Source organism: Pholis gunnellus, assembly GCF_910591455.1.
Source record: "Pholis gunnellus genome assembly, chromosome: 4".
Classification (NCBI taxonomy): Eukaryota; Metazoa; Chordata; class Actinopteri; order Perciformes; family Pholidae; genus Pholis; species Pholis gunnellus.
The window spans coordinates 17,037,709-17,063,549 of NC_136530.1; the positions used below are offsets into that span (position 1 = coordinate 17,037,709).

General features: G+C 40.1%; 1 protein-coding gene across 1 annotated transcript in view; it reads right to left on the reverse strand.

Annotated features, from left to right (window-relative positions):
- The window catches only part of col24a1 (collagen type XXIV alpha 1 chain), a 78,150-nt gene that overhangs the window by 16,892 nt on the left and 35,417 nt on the right, over window positions 1-25,841 (reverse strand). The window contains exons 15-39 of the mRNA XM_079157929.1: window positions 23,898-23,951; window positions 23,515-23,559; window positions 23,058-23,111; window positions 22,773-22,826; window positions 21,768-21,821; window positions 20,701-20,754; window positions 20,557-20,610; window positions 19,676-19,720; window positions 19,400-19,453; window positions 18,495-18,539; window positions 15,339-15,392; window positions 14,067-14,120; window positions 12,044-12,097; window positions 10,624-10,677; window positions 9,186-9,239; window positions 8,896-8,940; window positions 7,372-7,416; window positions 5,229-5,282; window positions 4,474-4,527; window positions 4,303-4,356; window positions 3,955-4,008; window positions 1,945-1,998; window positions 1,422-1,529; window positions 531-584; window positions 62-169 (exon numbers count right to left, since the gene is read on the reverse strand). Of these exons, the coding sequence (XP_079014055.1) occupies window positions 62-169; window positions 531-584; window positions 1,422-1,529; window positions 1,945-1,998; window positions 3,955-4,008; window positions 4,303-4,356; window positions 4,474-4,527; window positions 5,229-5,282; window positions 7,372-7,416; window positions 8,896-8,940; window positions 9,186-9,239; window positions 10,624-10,677; window positions 12,044-12,097; window positions 14,067-14,120; window positions 15,339-15,392; window positions 18,495-18,539; window positions 19,400-19,453; window positions 19,676-19,720; window positions 20,557-20,610; window positions 20,701-20,754; window positions 21,768-21,821; window positions 22,773-22,826; window positions 23,058-23,111; window positions 23,515-23,559; window positions 23,898-23,951 (1,413 nt within the window). The remainder of the gene's footprint in view (window positions 1-61; window positions 170-530; window positions 585-1,421; window positions 1,530-1,944; window positions 1,999-3,954; window positions 4,009-4,302; window positions 4,357-4,473; window positions 4,528-5,228; window positions 5,283-7,371; window positions 7,417-8,895; window positions 8,941-9,185; window positions 9,240-10,623; window positions 10,678-12,043; window positions 12,098-14,066; window positions 14,121-15,338; window positions 15,393-18,494; window positions 18,540-19,399; window positions 19,454-19,675; window positions 19,721-20,556; window positions 20,611-20,700; window positions 20,755-21,767; window positions 21,822-22,772; window positions 22,827-23,057; window positions 23,112-23,514; window positions 23,560-23,897; window positions 23,952-25,841) is intronic.

The following is a 25,841-nucleotide window of genomic DNA, read 5'->3' on the forward strand; positions in this document are numbered from 1 at the left end:
TTTTTTTTTTCACTTGAGACAGGATCAAGTGAGAGGAAACACAGGAAGAATGGGAACTCACTGGTGTGCCTCGAGTTCCCCTGGCACCTTTCAGCCCCGGCTCGCCTGGCTGGCCGATGTCTCCTCGTGTGCCGATCTCACCAACAAGCCCCAGAGGACCTCTTTCTCCCTGGAAAGAGACACAATGCCAATGGGGGATGAAAAACATCATTGAAGTTGAAAGGCCGCTTTCAACCTCTTTTAACGGCACGCAGAATCCATTCTGTTGTAATGTTCTTCAGCAAGAAAAAAAATCCACACTAGTTCTTAAGGATATTTGTCTTTAATGCTGGTTGCAGTTAGTTCTCAGAACTCCGGTCAAAAACTTTACATTTGAACCAAACGATAGCTCAGGCAGCTGAAAGAGATGACCCACTAGTTCTCTGCAACCACCTTAACGCCAAAGGACCATGGACTAGGTCCTCTTAGTTCCTGCTGTTTCACGGAGAAACATAATGTGGAGCAAAAGTGGTGGTAAACAAGGTCCTTACCTTCTTTCCGTTCCGCCCTTTGTTCCCTAGTGGCCCTAGTTTTCCTTCTGGCCCCTGTGGGAGACACATGAAATGGTTACCACAGATATTAAACATGTATTCTATAATCAGAGGCATTGATAACTGCACCTGATGACTTATAAACACCAACCTGCCGATCCTGGTACTACAGCATTTATTTCACACATTATGAGTCGGCAATTTTCTGTGCAGAAGCTAATTGCTTATAGTCCACAATACCATTCAAAACGTGTATCAGCTTTATCAGCTTACATGTTTGTTTTCACAGTTTCCTCACAGAGCTTTGTATGTGTGCCCTGAATCTTTCGGCCCTCCTGACACCCGTGACCTTCCTGCCCCCAAACACCTATAGATAAATCTGGATCTGGATCTCACAGCAAACTTAGACTGAGGAGACTTTTATTGACATCTATCATGCAGTGCTAAAAATCCACAATCTATGACATTGTAACTTTTACTCCGCCAGTAGCAAGAGGCTTTGTTGAAGAGAAGGCTGACCCCTACTGGGACACGAGAGCATTATTTGGTTCAGAGCACTTATCTGCTGAGTCAGTTGCAGGTATTTAAAATGCTATGGGTGTGATTTATTTTGCCATGTCTCATCAGCTGTATGCTTATGATCCATCAATCTATTGTTGGCTTTCACATGAATAACCATACTAACAAAAAAAAACAAAGCAAAGGGAACAGTTCTGCAACCAGCGGCATCCAGCAGAGCTTCTATTTAGAACTAGTTTTTAATTTAGCTGCACACAAGTGTGCCTTTCGTGAGTAAAAAGTCAATACAAGCAGCAATTTCTGTTACAGTAATTTGCCGCCAAAAGGTTGTTTTATTAAAATTGGCAGTTTGGAAACATAAAATAAACTTACACGAAAGCCCTGTTTCCCAGGCCCTCCGGGTAGGCCTAGGGGCCCAGGGTCTCCTTCTATTCCTTTGTCCCCAGGCTCTCCGATTGGCCCACGCTCACCAGGCTCACCCTGACCAACCAGCGAAAACAGAGTAAAAGTAACATTTTGTAAGTTTCATTTTACATACAGAGACAGGTCAATGAGTCAGACAACCTGTGGTGTTCAGAAGCTGAAAAAAAGGCTTTATTGGAATAGTTTTTATTTTATTAAACTTTATAACCCATTCAAATCTAGTGTGAAATTGGTTGGATTGGTGTTCTTCGTGTATTGTGGTGATATGCAGAGTATGACTTGAATTAACTTTTAATAAACCTCAACTAATCTCTGTTGACCTAAAGCAAGCAGAGTGTACTGAAACCACCCATTATTGTTATCATATCGAGAACCCTGCTAGAAATAAATCCATAACTCATTTTAGCTACAGGCTTGATTTTGTAAGAAATAAGTGAAGTTAAATTAACAAAGACTGTCTTGTTATGTTTACCTTGGCTCCATCTTTTCCTTGAGGGCCATCTTCCCCCGGGGGACCAGGAAGACCCTACAAACACACCAACATTCACATTAAAGCCTCTTCACTATTGTATAAAGTGTCATATCAACTGTGAGAACTGTGACATTGATATTGTCTCTGTGATGGCAGATAGCTCTGGTTCTGTGTGTCAAGCTTTAGATATATTCGTCTCTCACGTCAAACAATACCAAAAAGTGTAGGTAACATAATAATAATAGTTCAAAGTGCTTTACAAGAAAGAAAAGAAAAAGGAGAATAAATAATAACAGACGGATACAAATGTGCAAATACTGCACGATAAAACCAAGCAATGAAACAATGGAAGGCATAAAAACAATAAAACATGTAAAAGATAAGTGTAAAACAAAGGAAGAGCGAACAGCTGGTTAAAGCTTTTAATTGTTGTTTAAAAATGTTCATAGAGCTTGCATCTCTTCAGACCCGAAGTTTTGGTGCATAGTTAAAAAAGGCTGAGCTGCCAATTTTTTTGTGTTATAGTTTGTATTTTAAACAAACAGCAGCAGAGGATTTAAGAGGTCGTGGAGGATTATACATTGGGAGCAAGTGCAGGTTCGCTAAAGATGAGGTGATATGCTTTCCCTCTCGCTTTAGTAAAAAGCCTGGCAGCAGAGTTATGAATTAATTATAGTTTGTCAGTGGATCCTTAGTAACAGGGACTCTGGAAAGAGCTGTTGCTGTTGTAGTTGTTTTTAGCATCTCAAATCTCTCTCTCTATATATATATCTATATATATATATATATATATATATATATATATATATATATAAACAACCTCATTATAAATATATAGAGTGCACAACTTTTTCTAGACGAATGGGATCATCTAGGGATGAGAGATCGTTTAAGAGTTAAGGTGTACCTTAAAGGTGCAAGAGACGCTATTGGAAGCATTTTGATTGCCTCTCAACATGTCAAACAGTCCAAACTGCAGCAAACAATTGCTGACAGAGCTGACAGTGTTAACCTGTGGGGGAACTGGAGGATGTGTGCTACGACGCCATTATCAGCCGTAACCGCCGTATGAGAGCAGAGCGGTGGCCATGATCTAGCCAGTGGGGCATGCTCACATGCATGAACATGCACTAAAAGCATGCACAGCCGGCCCAGCTTTGTCAAAAAAGCACGGAGAAGCTCGGATAACAACACAGCAACTTCAATCTCTGCTCAGGTAGACATTACTCCTCTGTATCTTTACATAGCAAACAGTTATTTGCTGCTATATTAATGCTCTGAATGTCGTATATTGCTCCTTTAACACCAGGCTGGAAAGCCAAGTCTTTCACTGCCCTCTCTGGTTGAATGTTTCAAGGCAGTTTCACTTCTGACTACAGCCAGCATGACACCGAACAGTGATGTCACAGTGCCCTGAAGAACACCTGTGCATCAGTGCACCAAGGAGAGGAAGTATACCACAGGAGGTCCCAAAAACAAGATTTTAGGGGGTTGTTAAGTTACGCTTTTTGTTTTATGACACACAATAAGACAGATATAGACACAATAGAAAAGTCTGCATTGTATTTACAATTTCAGTGACTAATAAACAAACAAAAATGTTGCTCTGGGAACATTTGTATTATGGAGAGAGAAAACATTTCTTTGGTCCAACTGACTTTAGACAGTTAGACAAGATAAGAGAACTTCTATGGACACAATGGACAGTTTCTCAGACATCATCTTATTTCTTTAATCTTCCTTCATCCAGTGAACTGAAGTGAGTAAAAATGTAATGTTGATCACAGTGGGTTTATGTAACATTGTTAAAGAATGTTAATTCTAATTCTGTGGACATAACAGTAAGATGAGACTCAGGAAGTGCTATTAATACAGTCCATTGTTCTGCTTTCTTTGGGCTGGGGGATTAGACACCGTCGTCAAAAAGGAGCTGGAGTAAATATACGACTGGGTTTAATTTACCCAAACACAAGGAAGGAAGGGATTAGTGGGATGTTTGCAGTTACTCACACTCGTTCCCTCCTGTCCCTGCTCCCCTTCAGCTCCTGGAGGCCCAATCTCACCCTGCAGGGACACAAAATAAACCAAGGGGCTGTCTGGAGGTCAAAACACACTCATATGTGCATGCACACTCCCAGACCTGAACCAACCACTGATACTTGAAGCTGGGGCAACGTTAGAATTGACAATGAGCTGTCGTTTCACCCAAGGTTACAGTTGTGTCAAAATGGCTGAGCAGGGTCACATATTTTCACATTGCTGGAGGGTGGTAGGGAGTGAAGCCCCACATGACATATGTTTTCTAAGATGCAGGGGTGAGAGGAGTGGTTGCAAAAAACATGACGAGGTCGTACTGACTTTTGACCCCGGCTCTCCGCTGGCACCCAGTTCCCCCTCAGCACCAGGCCCCCCCTAAAAAGATGAGAAGCAAAGGGAATGTTTAATTTGTACTGTATACATACGAAAGTCAACTATAAAAATCTATACAAATAAATTGACTCATGTTAACTATTTTTTAATGAAAAGTACTTCGGGTCCTTGCTCTCCATCAGGTCCAGCTTCTCCAGAAGGTCCTTTGGGTCCCTGCAAGAAAATGAACCATCATAAGACGCCTTAAGCAGCTTAAGCAGTTAAATTATACAATAATAACTTTATTGGACTTGCTAGATACAGAAAATCGGGTAATAAAACACCGGTACAACATAATATACAAGTCTAGCACACAATGGCAAAACAAAAACATACAGTTGAATGTTTAAGTCTGTAGAGAAGGGAAAGCTGAGAACTGAGAGTGCCTGTAGTAAAATTGAAGACCTGCCAAAGGCAAGATGAGACCCATAGCATAACATAAACCGTGCCTCTAGTGATATTGGAACGTCCCACCCTAATAAATATTTGTATCACATTGTTTGACATGCTCTATGTTCCTGAGGGATCGGCTGATTTCCAGGAAAATCAAGAACTTGAATACTAATCCCAGAAGGGAAGCACAAGGTGTAGTGCTTAAAGGTGTGCGGAACGTAGAGAGAGAAAGCAATAAACAAAGTCAAATCTAAATAACTCCTTCTTTTCCCTCTCAAACAGTTCAATGTCTCTTAATTAGCAACACCAGAGAGGTGTTTGTGAAAGAATTTCGACCCCTGATCGACTCTTTCTCCTGAAACTTTTGCGAGAATAAAGATTCATTATAGATTCCAGACAAGTCGGTTTTCAAAATGTAACGTTTGTCTGTAGTTTCCTGAAACAACCACATCAATTTAACAGTTAGAAGACCGCATACTTACTGGTTCACCGTGGGGTCCCCTCTCCCCGGTGCTGCCTGGAATACCTGGTTTACCCTGGAAACACACACAGCCAAGTATAGCTTCATTCATTCATTTGTGTGATCACAGAAAAGAAGCAAGAGAAAGCTTGGCTTTGGCGCCACGATCCTCTTCTCATCGTTATGATTCTCAACATCAGCAACGTAACCGCAAACATGATAACAGAGTCTAATATTTCTGTGCTGCCTAATGCCTCGAGACATGACACAGAAACTCTTTGATGTAATACAAAAAGATTGCCTTTCTTGCAATGTCAGATCTTTTTGTATTCCAAACATTGTGTTACCAAGTTTAGACAAGACACGCCAATTTGAAACAGTGTTTAGTCCAACATCGAAAGAGGACGCCAAGACCTTTGCGTGTGAGTGGTAGCTGGCTGTTTCAAGCGCTGAAATATATGGTCCAAAATTTTATGGGATAACAATGAATTCAGTAGCATCAATCGTGTGGAATACATTAGTTTACAAACTCTATAGTGAAACATTACAACCTAACTCATGACAATTAACACTCAAATAGCTTTTGCTTCTATTCACTGAGTAGATATTACTCAAAATATAAAGAATATATTAAATGTCTCAAGCTGTGCGAATGAGGTATTTCAAGAGTGAATCTGAATCAAAGGCAGATGAAAGAGCAGGAAAAACATTGAAATCTTCTCACAGCTCACATATTATGTAAAGAGCCAGCGAGAGTAATCGTCGAAAGAGTGTATGGAAACTGCTATAATACAGTGCAATGTGACAACAACCACATTCACAATCACTGACAACTGCGTTGACGACAAAATGGCATTCAGCGCTGAACTTAATGGGCTTTGACGTCACAGATGACACAATCATTTTGGGACACAATCATTCTTAGCCATAGAGCACAGAAATGGTGAGGAATGGATACATAACAGATTATGATGAAGATTTTTTTTTATCAAACACAAGATGGCGCTATGAGTCCAGAGATGGAGAATGTAAACGCTGACCCTGTCGATAGATACAGTATGTAGTGGGCAAGTTCTGAGGCAAGTCGATCTCCATTTAGCATCGAGCAGCATGTGCTCAGAAGGACAGGTCACAACTAGTCACAACTATGTGCGGATGTCCAGATGGCTATTCTGAGAGAGAGTCCTTCCATAAATGGCTGACACAAACAGAAACACACTGTGGATATGATGATCACCATTTGACTACTAGACAGCCCACTTGAATCAGCTTTTGAATCTGTTTTTGATCATTTTTTTTGTTTGTTTGCATGTTTCTACCATCTGTGGAACATCAGTTATTTCATTCTTTCGCAGTTCAAAAGCATAAAAAAACTACCATCCATAATTGTGTTGATGGTAATAATAGAAGAGTCTGCAAAATGGTGCTTCAAAGCTGCCAAAAGTATGTCTATTGTGTGGTATTATAACAAGACACTATAGTTAATGTGTGTCCTCTGGGGTTGTTAAAGTCCCATCCAAAGTGGAGCCTGACCAATGAGTCAGCTGGCTGATATCATGGAGCATTATTAGCTGGATATATTGGTATTGCCACACATGTCAGTGGATACAGGTAACTAGAAATTGCAGTGCAGAAATGCCATAGATATGTTTGTGGGAAATCATTACATAATTTGTCCACCAGAGAGCACTGAAAGGTTTATTTTGTAACTGTACAATGTCCTCTGCTCCATACTGTACATATCTTATTTACAATAAAAACCATAAATAAATGTTTCCATATGAATGGCTCGTCTAAACTCTATGTGAAGTATATGATGATTATTTCTTCAATTCAGAGGCAGGACAGTTTCAGTTATGTTTGTACGATGTGTTCAACAATAACCTCACACCAACACACACCCGTTGAAGAAGGGGGAATAGACGCACATTGGTTTTGATTGTGCTTTGAAAACCGTCTTTTAACTATGACAACTCAGTGACTTTATGGGTCCACACTCTTAAAGTTGTAATTACACACATTACGGGTCAAAGAGGATGTGGAAATGTTTTACAAGTGTGTGGTGTCTGCTGTAGTCATAGTGATGCTTCTTCCTAAACTAAAGAGGATAATTAAAGCTCTGAAAGAGACATTTGACAGTCAGCATTCAGTTAAACATGACTTACATTCTTCCCTGGAGGGCCTCTTGCTCCTGGAGTGCCAGCCTTGCCCTTCAGAGGAGAAATGATTATTTGAATGATTCAAAAGCAGTTTAAATCAACCCAAGTGATTTCAATCTATTTTAAAATATTGGCAACATACTAATCTTCCATGTCTGCAAAACACCACTTCAAATCATGTGTTTACCAGAGATGTGCTCATTAGTTCCTTGGGAATAAGTCATTCAGACTGACAGAAGTATAAACAAAGGACAAAGATCAATTAGTGGACTAGTCGACCAAGAGGGGGAAGCCCTACATAAGTGTGTGGCCAAAAGCATTTGAATGATTCAGCACAACAACAACACTTAAAATAAATGTTATGTCTCTGACATTGACGTGTTTGGTGGAAACACATTTGCAGTTAATTGCTTTGCTAAGTGTGGATCCACAACAGTTTTACAGATTTTGACGTCAGTTAAACCTACTGTCATCGGCTCATCAATTTGCCCCCACAATAAACCATTGTACATCATGTTTTGTTTAAAGTACAATGTTATGAAGCCCTTTAAGATTTGTTTTTTTCGTTGGTTTTATTAGGATAATTGAGCAACGTTGTCTGCGACGGCCAGACAATGGGCAAAAAACGATGGCCAAATCAATCCTTTGATAATCCACTGTGAAATATTAACGTGGCAACTATCTGTGACACATAGTATAAGTTTCACTTTTAAATCAGTGACAATGGTAGTCAATTACAAATATCTTTTTCCATCAACTACACTCAACTCAAATGAGTGTAAGGAGGCATCACATACAAACACATAAGCATATACTATGCATGAACATGACATGCCCACAGCTAGAGCGGCTGTGATGTACAATTTTGGAAAAAGGACATTGCACTTAAAATCTTTTTATTGAAACGAGGCATAACAGGCAAAATTGAAGCTGGATTGCGTTTCACTCAACTACATCCGTTAAATGCAAAGTTTATGTCCATCCTGCTACTCCTAAGCCGATATAGCTCAGGGTTCTTCTATAAAAAAACGCCAGCAGTACATAATAACTGCATTTGGGAATAACATGATACCTGACACCAGAGGTGAACAGATAAAATCTGCAAATAAAAACTGATTAAAGGCTAACCAAGCTTTTACAGAGGCCCGAGGGTTATACTAAATGTGGAAATGTCTTTTCCATGAGGTCAGTGTGCATCTTCAAAAGTATGTGCATGTTAACCTAAAGGCTTCAGGATGATGCCTTTTTTGGACAATGATCATTCTTGGCTTTAGATGAATGTGACTGAATACAAATGTGTCTTCTCATTTATTAAGAGCCTGAAGCCTTCATCCGGAAATGTGTTACGCATAAAATGTACAGCATTATAACTATTCAGCAGGTACTTACAAGTATTTTAACACTCCCGAGTATAAACTTTGTAGCATGTTATTCAAGGTACTTTGCTCTTTTCCTGTCTTTCTCCAACATAAGCTAGTATAAGACGAAAGACAAAAATCAAGTCTGCACATAAATTTAAAGAGTACTTACGATGAATCCCGGCTCTCCTTTTTGTCCGATGTCACCCCTTTCACCCTGCAAAGACAAAGTATGATACATTTTGGAAAAATTAGGATGGACTAAAGAAATAACTCATCCATACGTTGTGACAAATAATTTCACAGAAGCAGCGTTCCCAAGTTGAGCAAATGACTTCAACTGTAATATAATACTGTGGCTGATATACAGGGGGATGGACATATTTGTTGTAAAAGTACTACATTCATCCCATCTTTACATGTGCACGGTGATGTTTCACACAGGGTGGTGTGCATGTTTACCTTGGTGCCCTCAGGGCCTGGTTCTCCCAGTGGGCCTTCTGGACCCTGGGGCCCCTATGCAAAAGCAACATGAGACACACCTTTCATCACTCAAAGAAGAATGAGCAGTACAGGCACACATCAAAGCATCATACATAAGTTGGTATGTATACAGACAGCTCTGAAATAGCACCAACAACAGTCATTAGTCTATATTCTGTATCTTCACCACTCCCACAAACATTCCAGAGGTTTCCCAGCAATGTAGCACCACCACACAGGTAGGGTGAGAGATAAGAATCTGTAAATACAACCCAGTACCTTTTTTTCACAAGCCAATTCAACAACTGCTTATCCACAATTTATGACACAGATTTTTATACAACAGTTTATCTACAGCAACCTTGCTGGAGCGGGTAAGGTGTATTCCACTGTGAGTGATCATTAAAACGGGGAATCAGAGATAGATAGATTAGATAAGACGGTAGCAACTCATAATTCAGAGGAGGCAGGAACTGTTTTCCCATAACGACCAAAAACTTTTCGAACTATTGCAGATGCGTGCCAAAGAGGACAGGTGCTCACCAATTAATTCAGCTCCTGGGTATGACTTTTTTTTTTTAAGAGCTCTTTAAGAGTGATAAGCTGTGCAGCAGTTTCATTTCGCTTCCTTTATGTTGCATTCTGAGGTTAATCTCTAATGTGTTGAGAAAGGAATGGTGTTTGTTTCTGAAAACCTTTCCAAAAGCAAAAGCGAGTGACTTTGGTTGAAATGATTAACCTTTTCACTGGTCCATAGTGGATCATATGCTTTGTAAATGGAGATAAACCCTTGATGAGGAGGTGGGGGGGGATGAGGGTAACTATATCCTACCTCAGCCAGACAGGAAATGCAACCACAGACTGACACATGTATGGATTACAGTAAACAGCACATGCCATGGCACGCTAAGTACTGCCACATGCTCGGCCTAAATGGAAGTGGATAATGGATAAGTGATGAAGTGTGGGAAGTAGTGTGGTATTCGGTAGAACTACATTGGCTTGTTAGTGTTCCTCATCCATTTCCTTGCATTAGCTTTAGTCATGTAGCATTGTTGGGCAGTCTGTTGCTCGGGTAAAGCGCATGCTAACCATCAGTTTAGTGAGAAGATGAAGTGAAGGTGTTATTCACCCCTCAGCCACACGATGTCTCACCAGTATTACCATGTCTATCAACGTGAGATTGATGGGCCTTATGAAACTGTTTCAATTCACCTATAAAGAAGCTCGAGCCAAGTAGAGGGACAAACACACGTCTTAAATTGCTTTAAACTTTGGTTTGTGCAAATTAAGTTGTGATGCAAAACAGACCGCCAAGGCTCTGATAAGTGAAGTTTCCATGAGTTAAGGTAGGCTCACATACATATTACACAAAGGACTATACAACTAATGCCCCAAAGGTAAAGGTTGCTCTTACCCTCCTGCCCTTTGGCCCATTAATGCCTGGAGTACCCCTCTGCCCCTGTAGACCCTGTGAGAAAAAAACAAGACAGACACAAGTTGGATCGGAGAGAGAGAATAAAGATTGGGAAATCGTAGTAATTTAGGAAGGTTTTCATAGTGTTCCTTTGGCATAGTGCAGTTATACAAACTATAAAATACAGTATGAATATTTACACAAACTAAATAGGGCAAAACCTCTCAATGCGTCTTTTGGCCCACACCAACTTTAGTCCTACTGGATGCATTACGAAGGCGTCAGCAGAACTACTGAACAATCTGCCAGCTAAGACATGCTGTTTACAAGGGTCTAAACTAAATTGTGGGAAACAGAGAAACTGATATATCAAATCGCCCCCTTCAATTTTATCTATTTACAAAAACCAAGAGTACTTTCCTCCAACTCAGTTTAAGGGTCCAAGTTGCTCTTGTGTTAAAGTGTTTATAATATCAAGCCAAAGAAGTAGAGAAGATGAGTAAATGCATCTACACTTCTCAGTCCATTAAGTATACTACTTTACGTATGACTCATAAAGTCAGAGTGAGCAAAAGAAAAGAAAACATAAAGCTTGGCAAGTAACTGAATTTCTCCCTGCAGGTTTGCAATGTCGCTTATCAACGGTGCAAATAACAAAGCTAATGGCTAACATTGAGTTACATTATGATGCATTCAAGCTTAAAATCGGTATCGAGCGAAGGTAAGTTATAACGTCATCATGATGTATTCAAATGTAATCTTGTAAAATTTAGCTTTTGGCAGGAAACTGAAATAAATCCAGTTGTTTGAAGGAGATATTTTCTTGATGAACTTCCTAACACTAGCTCTAAGCAGCTTACATAAGCAATATATAATTAAACTAATGCCAAGAAATAAAATTATTAATTTCTTATCTGAATAAAATTGTGTAGATGACAATAACAAGGTAAAAATGTTGAATTTTTGTCAGTTTACTCTGATTTCGGGACGGTTGAAATTCTTTTTTCAGGACGGTTGAGAAATAAGTTAGTCTGGAGCCTTAAAACCCAGAATGTACAATGATATTATCTGTCAAAACTAAACCGTTTAGTTTTGACAGATAATATCAGCAATACAAATTTAGATTTTTCTAAAAACTAAACCAATTAATTGTTCAGTCTTATATTCTCTTTTGTATATTGCTCCTCAATAAAGCAAAAGTAATTTATATCCAATTATTCGATGATTGATGAAATAACCTGTAAAATACTTAAATTACTAAAACAATTCAAAGCTACAGCCCGAGTGCAAGGAGTAAAAAACGTTTACCTTTTTACCAATACAATAATGTATTATAATATATTGGATTTACGTGAGCTCATCCCTATGCAAACGATCACTACATGGTATTACACAGTGTTGACGAAGGTATGACACTTACTGTTGCACCTTGCAGGCCGATGTCCCCTGGACCTCCTGGCAACCCTGGATACCCCTTACACCAAAACAGAAATAACAGATATTATAGAAAGGTAGACAAGAAACCATGTGACTGTTTAATGGCATAGTAGTTACCGTTATACACATTCAAATGACGCTGCAATAGTGCTTCAACAATGACTTGTTGGTGTGCAGGAAAAGCCCAACAGCAGTGCAAGACTGTGCAGTAAAATGTTAATACATCTGTAACATCTGTGGATAGGGACTGTTCTGCAGAACTGCATTTCATATTACGTTTTCTTAGAAAATGCTCAAGACCCACTGGAAAAAGAGGGACAGCTGGGTCTATGGCTCTCATCACAGCACAACCATTCTCCTTTTGTAATAATCTATTCAGTAATAATACCCCAATATCAAACAAAGTAAATTTAGACAAATGTGGTTTTGCCAGGAAATGCTAATCCCTGCAAAGTGCCTTTAAACAGAAACAGAACTTCATGAAATTATCTTTGTCATCTGTGGTGGTGCAGCCCAAAGTCAAACTGCCACTCCTCACTAAAGTGGCTTAGTTTTAGCACAAACTGGTTCACACAAATCCCCATAACTCCTTGAATATGTCACAAAGCTCTCTTTTGCTCTCTCAGTCAAACATGCACACACACACACACACACACACACACACTAGCAGTGATTCAATCATCTAACTATTCAGCCAGGCAGCCACCAAATTAGTCACCCCTCTTTTCCAGCCAGCCAATCAGCCAGGCTGCTAGCCAGCTCGGTCAGGACCGGGGCCCAAAGCCACAGAGCTATTCCAAGTCCCCAGGACAGTGAGGGGTGCAGGACAACCTCTCTCATGCAGCAGTACGGGAGACAGCGGAGACACTGCTGCACTGGACAGCAGCATTTGTTTTTTCTCCAGAGAATCAAAACTGTCAAACCAATTTCCATGAAAACACATTTTCCACAGTAGTGTGTGGGTTACTGTTGTAACATTTACTCACTATTAACCTGCAAATATACAAACATTTATCAAACCCAACTTGAACATAAAGTATGGATTTAGGGCAAAACAACAGACAAACAATCACAATGAGTTACTATTTTTGTGCAAAAGTCGCAATGTTAATGAGGACTACTCATTTTTTCAGTCTTTACTGGATCAGTTTGTTTTGTTCTTTTTCAGTATTGAAGAGTTGGTGTAGTCCCTAAAAATGTTAACACCTTCAATGAGACTCAAGGTTACCCACTCTGGCATTTGAAACCGCTTTAAGATTGGACAAATGTGCTTTTCCTGTTCCACAAATCTCCAACTTCAAACTACAACACGGGCATTTGTCATTCTGTCAAAGAAGAGACAAAAGTGAATGCTGCTGGGGCCTTTTACTGTCACAATAAGGTACAAACTGGGAGTGAGTGATACTGACCTGCCTCTTGTTCAGACTGATAAACCAAAACGTCATTGTTTCAGTTAGTTAGATTTATCACAGGTCTCAGCAACAGAGGATTGACAAAGAATTTTAGGAGACGTCACAGACAGAGAACACCAATAGGTCCTGCATCAGATCCAAATATCTATAAAATATATACATACCAGATTGAGTGATCTAAAAGAGTCACTCAAACAAAAGCTGTTTTGATTTTGATTTTCAGCATTACATTACTATGGAAAAAACAATTAGACACAGCTGAATTATGAAGATTTATATCTACAGAAGTTGCAACATTGAGTAGTTTGAAACCTTTAAGGCCGTGTGAGTCTGCTTTCATTTCCATGAAATAAACATTGCTGCTAAAAAACATCTGCCAAAGATTACAGCCCAAATTGTTTAGTGGTTCAGCTTTATACTAATCATCATTGCATTAGTTAACTGAACAATGTATTATAGCTTGGGTAGGCTGTTATATAGCTTTGCTGATTTCTTGGTGATCCTTTTTTCCTTTTGTACACTATGGCTTTGGGGTTTACCACCTCTCAGACAAGAAGCAGAGCTCTGCAGTACATCCTGTGTGACTGCACTTACCATTGGCCCCTTCTCCCCGACTGGACCTGTTGGACCCGCTGGTCCTCGGTCGCCCTAGGGGGGAAAAAATACAGAAAGAGAGCTGATTATTTAACTTTGACCTGAAAGCTAAACACAAAAAAAACCCAACACAGCCTCACAAACCCGTTTCCTAATAAAAAGCCATGAAACTCGAGAGCAGCTTCTCAAATGCAGAAGGTTAGATTGACACCTGGTTGAGGGAAGTTTAAAGCCAGCAGGTACTTTGAAACCCAGTTGGTGGCATATTGCGTTAAGCAAAGGTAACCCCGGGTGAGCAGTAAAGCTGCCTAGGTCTCCACTCTAACAAAAACTTGTGTCAGTCATGCTTTAATCCTTCTTGAACTGTGTTACATTCATGACCTGACAAGTATACTTCTAGTTCTTTCACTTCTATCAAACCGTGAGAAAAGTAGTTTTAAGGCTCTATACTGGAAAGAAAAGTCTAATCCAGAGATTGTTATTATACAATATATAATGTGAAAGGAATTTGGGGGCTGTCAAGGTATGGCTGGTGCTGACAGATTGAACCAGGAGAAGGATTTTGTGTAAGAGGGGGCGGAGGGCAAGCAAGAGTATGACAAGCAGACGGCCTCCCATCTCCAGAACATGTTCTGACACACAGCTATAGGAAGGGAAGGGGAAACAGGTTGAGCTAGAGACAGGAACAGTGAAGAAAATAGGGGAAGTTTTTTTGGGGAATGACAATAATCAACATCCAGACTTCTTTCAAAATAATTTCACTTGAGCAGAGCCAATTCAAATATATTATTTTAAGCTGAGAGCGAGGCAATGGGAGCCAGACATGGATAAAGCCTCAGGGCCTCTCCAGATTACATCACGAGTATTATATAAGACTTGGCTGTGTGGTGCTATCCTTTTTCATATGTTTTATGACTGCATATGCAGTAGTATATATAATGTATATGTGTCAGTGCAGCACATGTCTAATGACACCATTTAGGAACAAATACACTTTTCTGACATAGACCAGAATCTCCTGAATCAACCTTATAATTACTTGCTTCGGCAGGGGGGCGGATGGATGAGGGGCAGTAATGGTGACATGGCTTTGACTTTATTGTTATTGATGTGGATGTGAGAGTGTTGAGTATTTATCAAAGCATGTGTTCTGTGCCCTCTGGGGCCTAAAGCCGTGGCTGCTTAACACAGCCCAAATTACAGGGGTCTGCCACTGACAGGCAACTAGCTGATGCTGACTGACAGCCTAATGACAGAAAACACGCTCCTTACCTTTTCACCAGGAACTCCCATCACACCAGCTATCCCAATGACGCCTAGTGAACCCTGGAGAGGAGAGGAGAGGAGAGGAGAGGAGAGGAGAGGAGAGGAGAGGAGAGGAGAGGAGAGGACATGAGGAGAAAGTATGTTAGTGTGAGGACCTGGTTCATCCATTAAATGGTTATTTTGCAACAAACCTGCAGGTTTAACTTCATTTGAAATTTTAATTTATTCACAATATAACTTTACAGATGCTACAAAAAAAAAGCTTTACATCTTAAAATAAATCATTTTTTAGAAGAATGTTTTTTATATTTAGGGGTCTTGCACAGTGTAAACAAGACAATTCCTGCTTCAGTTTAAAGTAAGACAGAAAAGCAAAGCAAAAGCAGATGACACATCACTATGTGACCATGGAATACTATTATTGATTCAAAAACTGTTTTACAGTCCATGTTGACCTCAAAATAAAGGATTTTTCAACAAAGATAGCTATACAAAACGTTACAACCTTGATATTTTCTGAAGCTTTTGTGAATCGTGGAACTTAACTATTATACCAGCTTTTTCTTGGGCACAATATCAACGATTGGGAATTTACTAGGGGCCTGGTAGCATCGCAGCGTAAAGTAAATCAATGCAGATGGCCCCCGAAAGTCACAAACTACTTCCCCTCATGGGGAAAAGAACAGCTAATGTAAATATGAGGGTTATTGGAGGATCGTAACCACTTCCAGATCAGTCGTCTGGGACAGGGTCTGTGGTCTGGACCAGTGCCAGCCTCCCCACTGGACAATCTGGAGCTTCAGACCCAATGTAAGACTTGGTTTCAGCTGGGTCATAGACATTCAGCCAGAGAGGGCAGCTGTACAGTACTTTTTGAAATCCTGTCATCGTGTTTACATTTTCTATGAAAGCAAAACAAAAACGTAGCGTAACTTTGTGTGACAATAGTAAAAGTATGAGGAGTGGCCAATTAACGGAGTAACATGCGCTTATCACAAGCCAGACCAAGTACACAGCACCACAGCAAGTGCACTAAAGCCACCGGGACACTGCAAGCTCCCACAACATCTGAACCTAACTGTGTTACTGTAATAATTCATATGACAATTACAGACCACAAAAGCCAGCGTGGTCAGACTGCGGCTCACTCTGGTTGTGAGGGACAATTTCCATTGCTGCACTTCCTCCTTGCAAAATGATTCATTCCCATAATCAAAAGGTTACACGATTCTACATGACTGCTAAACTTATGTTATTGTTATTTACTTTTATTCATCAGAGAGGGAAAGAAGGACAAAAAAAACTGAGAGTAACTTAACAGATGCATAAGGTGAGAAAAGAAACAGACCACTAAGATAAACACAGTGAGAATTTGTTCCATTTGCTTTTCCATAACTCAGCGAGAAAAGCAAACAGCCTCAAAAGTGTTAATCATGTATCATCTCCCAAACAGTATTATCCTGTTGGATGCAAGTAAAGCAGTTGAGCGACAGATTAGTAGCATCAGCAGACATAGAGTGTCTGTGAAGGGGTGCAGCCTGCAGGCTTGGGAACAGGAGCTCTAAATGGACCTCAAATCCCTTCATTTGGAGACGAATGTGGTACAATGTGGTACACCGTATTATTCAACGTTGGACATTGTTTTAAAGGGGTTTCCATGTTACAGGGACTTGACGTTGGAGCTTTTACAGGTTCCTCAGACACAGCTTGGATTACAAAAGTACTGTTATAACCATTAACCCCTACTGTTAGAGAGGAAAGACAGCCCAAGTCACTTATAGTTTAGAGTATTAAGGTTCTCCCTCACATGTGCCTCTTTCCTGTGCACACATGCACACACACTGGGTCACTGACATTAAAATCAAAGCACAGAGGTTGAGTTGACATGTCAACTATATTTCTAAGCACACCTTTGGTTGCCTCTGGTAATTGAGGACTGATACATGTTTTATTAGCCATGGACTGGAGGTTGAGTTCAAAATGAAACACTCCTCGGTCAATCTAAATTGGCTAAAATAAAATAAACTGTAAAAACATCCAGTAAAATTTCCCTTGAAACTGTTCATGAGAGGCCTCGTGGTCATACGGTTGTACCAGATACAGACAGATGGCCTACAGCCTCCTCGCATCAACCCTGGATTAACCGGCACTATCCAATCTTTCTCAGTTCCTTACACATCTCATTTATTTGGAAAGTGATGTAATGGCATTCATTAAAGCCTCCATATGTCTTTGAGGTTTTTTTTCTCTGCATAGCCCCATGTCTCCTCCTTGGCTTCAAAGGCCCCTCTACTCAGTAAGTGCTTAATCCCTCTCATATGTGCACTGCAGCAACACAGTCCAACATGGCCCACTTGGTTGCTTCCACTATGAACAGAATGCAAATATTAACATTAAGGGGCCAACGGGAAGGACGGACATACTTTGGATGTTCAGAGCAGTTGTGTACTTTAACGAAGGGGATACATGCCCCAACAATTCTCTCCAGTAGTTGTGCTGGGTATAACACATTAACTGAAGCAGAGAGAAACACACATGGAACTGGGATTTTACAGTTAATTGATACAACAATCCTAACACAGATGTTTTGGGACACTTGCAAAGACCAACATCTTTTTGGTACAACGTCTTCAACTTAAGTTAAATACAGTATATTACAACATGCACCATAAGTTTGATTCTTTGGCGAGACCAGACGTCAAACACACTTTGGCAGGGTTTGCGGCATAAACACGTGTGTAACCCAAATAAGGTGACTTCCACAGAGGATCTCTGATTGGTGTTCCTTTTGTTCTACTGTGGGGGCCGATTTCATGATGAGAACATTATTTGGTGGTGGGAGAGGCTCCAAATGTCTCTAAATGTTTAAAGTGGATCAGGAAAACAGCAAGACATCAGAAAATGCTCCCGTTACTTCCTCCACAGTTGCCACACTGGGAGGTTTAATTCACTTGTGGAAGCACTACATCATTATCTCAATGTAACATGTTCATTTTAACTATTAAAACATTCAAGGACAGGAACTCGAGCTAATAAAAGTTACAGCACAGACTTCACAATGACACTCTTAAAAAAGGGCTTTAATGAGAAGCTACTAGTCGACAGCTGGAGGGCTGTTAATTAATGTCAGTCCTGTACATCTCAACTGCGAAAGCAACTTACTTGTGGTCCGATTTTTCCAACATTGCCCATGTCCCCTTTCTCTCCCTGAAAGCAGAAAACATCAAAACATGGTTAGCTTCCTGTAAATAAAGAGATCTCTGTCACCATCCTGCCCTGCTACTGGCACAGGACTCAGCATATTAAGAGTTAAAAGGAGCACACACACACACACACACACACACACACAGATTGCATGTGACTGTAAATTAATTTTGTGCTGCTTCTCTTTGTGGTTTGCCAATGTGTGTTATGATAGCCCTGGAAGAAATACATTTCTCTCCTAATTAAAAGCATGTTTACAACACAGTAAATCTTGGCTTAGAATAAATGGATCACAAACATGGTGAAACTGGCACTGGCAAGCACTAGACAAAATAATATGTAATAAATATAAAATGTTGAAACACATGACACAGTGATGATGACGCTGCATTTGTGGTTTGCACAAAAGCCAATTTCAGCCAATAAAAAAGGGTGAGGATCAAGTCGGGAATGCTGTGGTATGCTGAGGTAAAAAACTGACGGTTAAATAAAACACAAGACTGGGTGTCAGTGTTCATTAAGATGGAGGCTGTTCTGGTAAAGTAGCTAGAGTAGATGATTTCCATTTGTTTCGAATCATAGGTCTACAACAATGTGAATGGCAGGAAGCTAACAAGAAGAAAAATAAGGCCAGCACAATCTATTACACATACAGAGACATTTTTTTCATTTTTCTTAATTTCTTAATGTCTAATAGTTTGTCATGGCAAGTGATGGAGGCAAAAGTAACTTGATAGAAGAGTGTTTGTCTAAATAGCTCAACTGTAATGTGTTAATTAACAAAGAAGGCCAATCTATATATTAACTAATTTCTGTTATCCCCAATGTTGTGGCATGATACATTGATACAGAACGAGACTCACCTCTAAACCATCCGGGCCAGGTTCGCCTACGTAGCCTTTCCTTCCAGGTCTCCCCTTTAAGAGAAACAGACACACGCACACACACACACACACACTCGTAATGATCAAAAGACAGCAAAGCTTATAATATATTTATCACATCTCATCCCAGCTGCTTCCTGAGAGAATATCGAAGCAAATTGTTTCATTCAAACCACCTGCAAAAGGCTCATTTTGTGTGCATGTCTCTCTTTGTGTATCAGTGTATATGACGTATGTGAATCTGGGAGTTCTTACGGTAGGGCCAGCGCCGCCAGGTGGGCCGAGTGGTCCTTCATCACCCTGCAGAAACATAGTATAGTTCATCATACACAAATATTTGCAATCATAAACACAAACACAAACACATGCTCACATATACGCGGCAGAATCCAACAGACAAGTAAATACAGCTGGCACACCAAAACACACATAGAAATGCAAACACAGTAAAGTTACCATTCCATTTGCATTACTTCTAACTCTCCGCTTCCCACCTTCACTGTGCTCCCCCAGCTTCTGAAACCAAACCTACGTCACTGGTTACAGCTACAGTTAGATAAATGTAATCGACTTTGTAGTCCTACTCAAGAACAGCACTGAAGTGAATGTACTTTTTACATTCCACTTCTATACTTTCAGGTATCAAACAGCTTTGTCTCTGCAGTCTATCTGACTGAGGTGCTGTGACCCATACCAGGAAAGTGTGTATGTGTGTGTGTGTGTGTGAGGAGAGTACATTGGCCAACTACCAGGTTTGACTGTATCATTTAGCACAATAGAAAAGTGTGTGTATGTTGAACACCTTCCAAAGGCTTCTGTTCCTTTTTTCCAGAGCTGGAAAAGTCTCAGCCTTGTTTTTATAAGCACCCAATGATGAATCATGACTTCACCCAGTGGAAAATGCCCCGAGAGTTATGGTATTGAAAAAAACTCCCAATAGGACCTAAGCTTCAACTGTTTGAGATATGACCACGACTAAATGAGAAGTATTGTGTTGGTTAATCATGGCTTTAAGTTAATCTTGACTAATGATCCAATGGAAATCTCTTCAAGGGACATATTTTCCATTTTTCTGTATCAGTGAGTCAAGAACCGAGCTGACGTGTGGGATTAAGTAAGATGTTGAATTGCCTCACCTGTGTTCCCTGTGGTCCTGGCGGGCCTTGGGGCCCTCTGGCACCCTGCAAACCCTGAAACACAGCCAAATGCATGAATTCAGTTGGATGACTTTAACGAATGGATGGATGTACAGAGAGAAAGAGTGAAAGATGCTGTCTTACATATAGTCCAGGTGGACCGTTGAGCCCTGGTACTCCAATGTCCCCAGGAAATCCCTTTCAAAAACAGGAGGAGAGGTCAATTATTATCATTATATGTTATTAATTAACCTGAAATTATGAGTCACGTGACTTATTGGTGGAGTTTGATTCCACACAGTAAATTAACTCATTACATCTTTGTCTAAATTACAGGAGGGGTAGAATTATACTGCATTTAAAAAGGCAGGTACGAAGTAGGCCTATTTATTGGCCTATGTTGATGTATTACAGCAGCTCCTCTTTGCAAATCACTCAAGGCATCCTGCATACATCTGTGTGAGACAGACAGGGGTGAGGCCTTTCTTGAGGCAGACTTATTGCAAACCGATATAAAGATGGTGATGGATTGTTACTGAGCAGATAGAGGCTGAATACCTTCAAGCACACCTGCCATGACACAATTACTCATTTGAGAGAGTTATACCTGTTAGCTGTGGCCTATGTGACTTATGGTCATGTTGCACTCCTGACCGCAGCATGTCTTTGGCATTTTCCATTCTTTCCATATACGCTAGCATCAACAATGACCTCTTTGACAAAAGGTGAGGTATTCTACTTCTAACGCACAAACGTGCTGGAGGGAGATGCCAGAACAGAAAAAGCACAAGATTCATCTTGTTGTATATCGAGTGCTGCAGCCTATGTTAGGGTTAGTAAGACCAGTTGGTTAATGTCTCCATTGCCCACACTCATATTATGTCAATATAAGTGAAGCATGAACAGTTTAACTATTCCACTGAGTCTAAGTAACATTTAAATTTGTTTTTGTTTTTTAAATTTGTTATTATTATGAAACGCCGTAGAATAGTGTAAAATGAAATAAAAGGACTAAATGTCGAAATACCAACAGCTCGCATAGGCCTCAAACATCACACCATACAACTCAATGTTAGATGGAATGGCTACTTACTGATGCACTGTATGGAGTATACTGACTATACTGATTTACTGTTCTCAGATCCATCTCAACAAAACACTTTTTAACAATTAATCCTTTATCAAGATAGTTGCCGATATGTATGTCCTACCTCTGGTCCTGGAGGTCCATGTGGTCCCTGTGCCCCGAAATCGCCAATCTTACCCTGTTTAAAATACAGAGAGCACATCTTAATTATTATCTGTTCATTCTGTCACCATTTAGGTAATGTACTCTGTTATTTTTTCTTCAACATGAAATTGACTAATGTGATGCCACATTGTGTTCTTATAGCCATTTGATATGATGCTTAATCACACTGATGGGTGTAGAGCAACAACAAACTAAGCACCAATCAGTCACAACATGATGCTGCATGTACACTTGCTATCAGGTATCAAGACTAAACTCTCTCTCTCTCTCAAGTAATGCTTGCTGGCTTGCTGGCTTAGTATGCATTGTGTGGCCATGTTGTGCAGCTGCATTTGCAAAACTATGGACAAGAAAGCTGTTTTCCTGAAACGATACTGAATTAATTAAGTTTGGATAAACTTTAACACTGTGTGGTTGTGCACCACATATTTTTCTTCTTCGTCAAATGATGCTGTAGTGAACGGTGCGGTTATTCTGTTTCTTCAGAGGACTGTGGTAACTTGAACTACGTCAACAGCTGATGCCGCATAGGAACTAGGTGCTCTGGAACAGGACAGCATCTGGACTTGTTTATACAGTATTCCAGCGTGAAAAGAGAGAGACATTAATTCACAATAATGTAGGCTTCTTTCTTCCCTCATTGGAACTCACTAATAGCAAGTGCACAATAAAGGTGATGTGTTGTGAATGTGACAGAGTTTACTTCAGTTTACACATAACAAATACAGATTCCCGATCTCATTGTGGCACACCATGTTTACTTGGTTTTGTGCATAAAACCTGTACAAAGCCTGTACAACATGGCAAGGACAAGCGCGCACACACACACACACACACATACATCCAAAATAAAAATACAGAATAAAATATATAAATATACAAACACGCAAATAAATACACCTTCAGGAATTTCTACACATGCACTCTTGGCTGCATAGACACATACACACTCACACTCACATACCGGTGGTCCAGGTTTCCCTTTTGGCCCAGTAGGACCAGCTGCACCCACAACACCCTGAAAGAAAGAGATATGACACCGCATGAATTGTAAAAGTATTATCAAATGACATGTTCTCGACAAAACGTGAGTATTTTTACTAATGATGTCATGATCTATGAGCGTGGGAATAAAATATCGGATTATCTTTTTAAAAATGACTGGGAACAATAGTTCCATGCACACAATGTTCAAATGGTGAGCATCTGTGTTTTGCTTAAAATCGTACTTGTGTGACGGGAGACGTACCTTATCACCTTGGTACCCCATCTCTCCAGGTTCGCCCATTCGTCCCACTTCACCCTGAATTTCACAGTATCATACAGAGATATAACACAACACTAGTCTGCCACAGTGATCACAATACGGCCATACAGTAGATAAAAAAGGTGAACCTGCAAATAAAGTATATACTGTATACATAAGAACATCATGCAGCAACACGTGTAAACTTTCAAGGTAAGTCGCAGTTAAAATTCAGTTTGAATATCGGAAAAACAAATGACAACACTGTAAAGAACCAATACACATTTGAAGCAATATCAATTTCTTACATAAAGAACTGTTAACGTGCTCTGTTTACTATCGTGTTATTATATTTGAGTTCATAGTGGCTGCATTATCCAAACGTTAACAGGATGTGAGCTGGGCTACTACTGACACATTACACACAGATACACTGCAATAATATAAATATTTAGATCACCTTATCACCTTTCAATCCAGGCAGGCCGGCTGGTCCTGCTGGCCCCTGCCACAGGAAGAGGAAAGAAGGAGGGGAAAACAGAAGAATCAGTCCATTAATGAGAAGAGAAGAAAGGGAAAATGTGAAGCAGGAATTTGAAATGAAGTGAAGTCAAGGAGGAGGCTGATGGATAATACAAATTGACATTGTGGCAAATGTTGTGAAACCTATTTGTCTTTGTCTTTATATATTTTGACAGGCCAGAAAATGTATTTATGGTGGTGCTAGATTCATGATGTGGAGTTACATACAGTGGATACTTTAGATATCTCAATGATGTGACAGTACTGTACAGTATATTCCTAAAATGTGCAGCATTTGCAGTAGCCAAATGTCTAACTTACCTGAGGCCCCACCAAACCAGGCAGTCCTCGCAGTCCCTCAGGCCCTGCCTCCCCCTGTAGAGGGAAGGAGGTACACAATAGAAATGATGCATCACAAATAAACAGAAACACACGCACACTTCTATACTGGCCAATGGTTGTTACGTGAGACTCAATGGCATATTTCACACTAAATGTTTCAGATTTCTTCTTGGTAGGGACGTTATTTTGACACGAACACTCTCTGCTGTTTTCAACACAGAGCATTCCTTATTGTCACAACCTTACAACACAACTGAGCTGTGTTGACAGTGTATCCAGTTGGTTTTTATGGGTATGGGCTTGGCCGTGTTAGCCAAAAACATCCATTCTACTTGACAGACGCGAGGTGAGAATGGTCACTGATGGGGTGGTTTTCACTATGACTGCTGCAACCATGTCATTGGCAACTATGTTGCTGGCAATGAATCAATGGCAAACAACAATCTGCCAGCAAACAAAGTAAACAAATATATATTTTCCTTTTCTATTTTTCAGTTTTGTTTTCTTGGGTTGTCTTGATGAGGTAGGGGAAGGGAGGAGGGCATATTTGAAAGACTAGAGGGGTTAATAAAAGCCCTTTGGCGGGCAGTTGATGAATATCATAATAAACATGGACAAACAAGAATACCATGTTTGTATACGTATGTTAAAATATTCCATTTCCAGTATTATAGATGTATGTAGAGGCGAATGATTTGCTATCATACTCAATCTAACCTAAACGTTTATCACATAAAAAATATATGTAAAAAAAGTGAGGCAGGCGAGTGAGAGGATATGGCTTAATTCTGTCATCAAGGACATGTGGCTTCAACTAGGAATCCATCTGGACCCTGTAAGGCTGGTGTTTGATGCTGCGGCTCCCCCGTGGTACTGCCACAGGACAGGCACAAATCAAAAGCACTCTATCAAAAGAAACTTTCAACAGAGAACACATGAGAAATGTCATACTGATAGCGGGAGATAAGGCAAGAACAAATAACGTTCCCCCATAACTCGGGTGTCCACCAGCCCAGCTGAAGTGATCTGGTACATAAACATCCCACAGTGCTGTCAAGATGTAGCCTGACTGCCAGGTGGTTTGACATCATCCAAACCATTATCTCCCAGCCACACTTAAGACAAGTGAGTTAAGACTTGACAGAATCCAGATAGGAGCATTCCTTTACCTCTTGTTTTAACACAACCACTGTAGCCCCAGAAAGGCCAATCAAACACAACATGTTTCAGCACCCAGTGTATCATATACGTGGTTGTATCATATACTTGATACAACCTGTGAGTGGGGAAAGCACAATTGCATTGCTCCAGTATATAGTCAGGCCTCACCATACCACATGCAAATGATTAAAAATAACTGGTTGAAATAAAAGTGGTAAATCAGTAACACACACACATAAAAAGTCCATAACATTTCAAACAACTGTATTTTGTCTTTACTATGTCGTTCATTTGGGCTGTGGAAGAGTGTCTGGCTGCATCACATTTTGTTGAGTCACACACTGGCAAAGACATCAATTGCATACCAGAACGAACACTTGCTGCTCCGTTTCGGCTCTCCCACAGATTACTTAACTAACGTTTGTCTAATTGCCTTTCAATAGACGAGTGAGCGCAACTGGAACCACAAGGGTGTGATTGACACTGGGAAGTGAAAGTGAGTTTTAGATGTCAAATCAAAGTTCTTTGTGAGCTGTAACCTGTGACAAAATCACTCAGCCGGAAAGTTGACTAAATATGAATTACGTCAAAGCCAGGATTAAGGAGGTGAAAGTATTTTGGCTCTCTTGTGTGATCACTCAAAAGTGCTTAAAGGCAATGATTTGTTGGTATAAAGACAAGCAACCACTACATCAGCTTTAATCATTAATAATTAATTTCTCTGCTAATGATGAGAAATGTTGTAGTCTTTCAAAATCATCA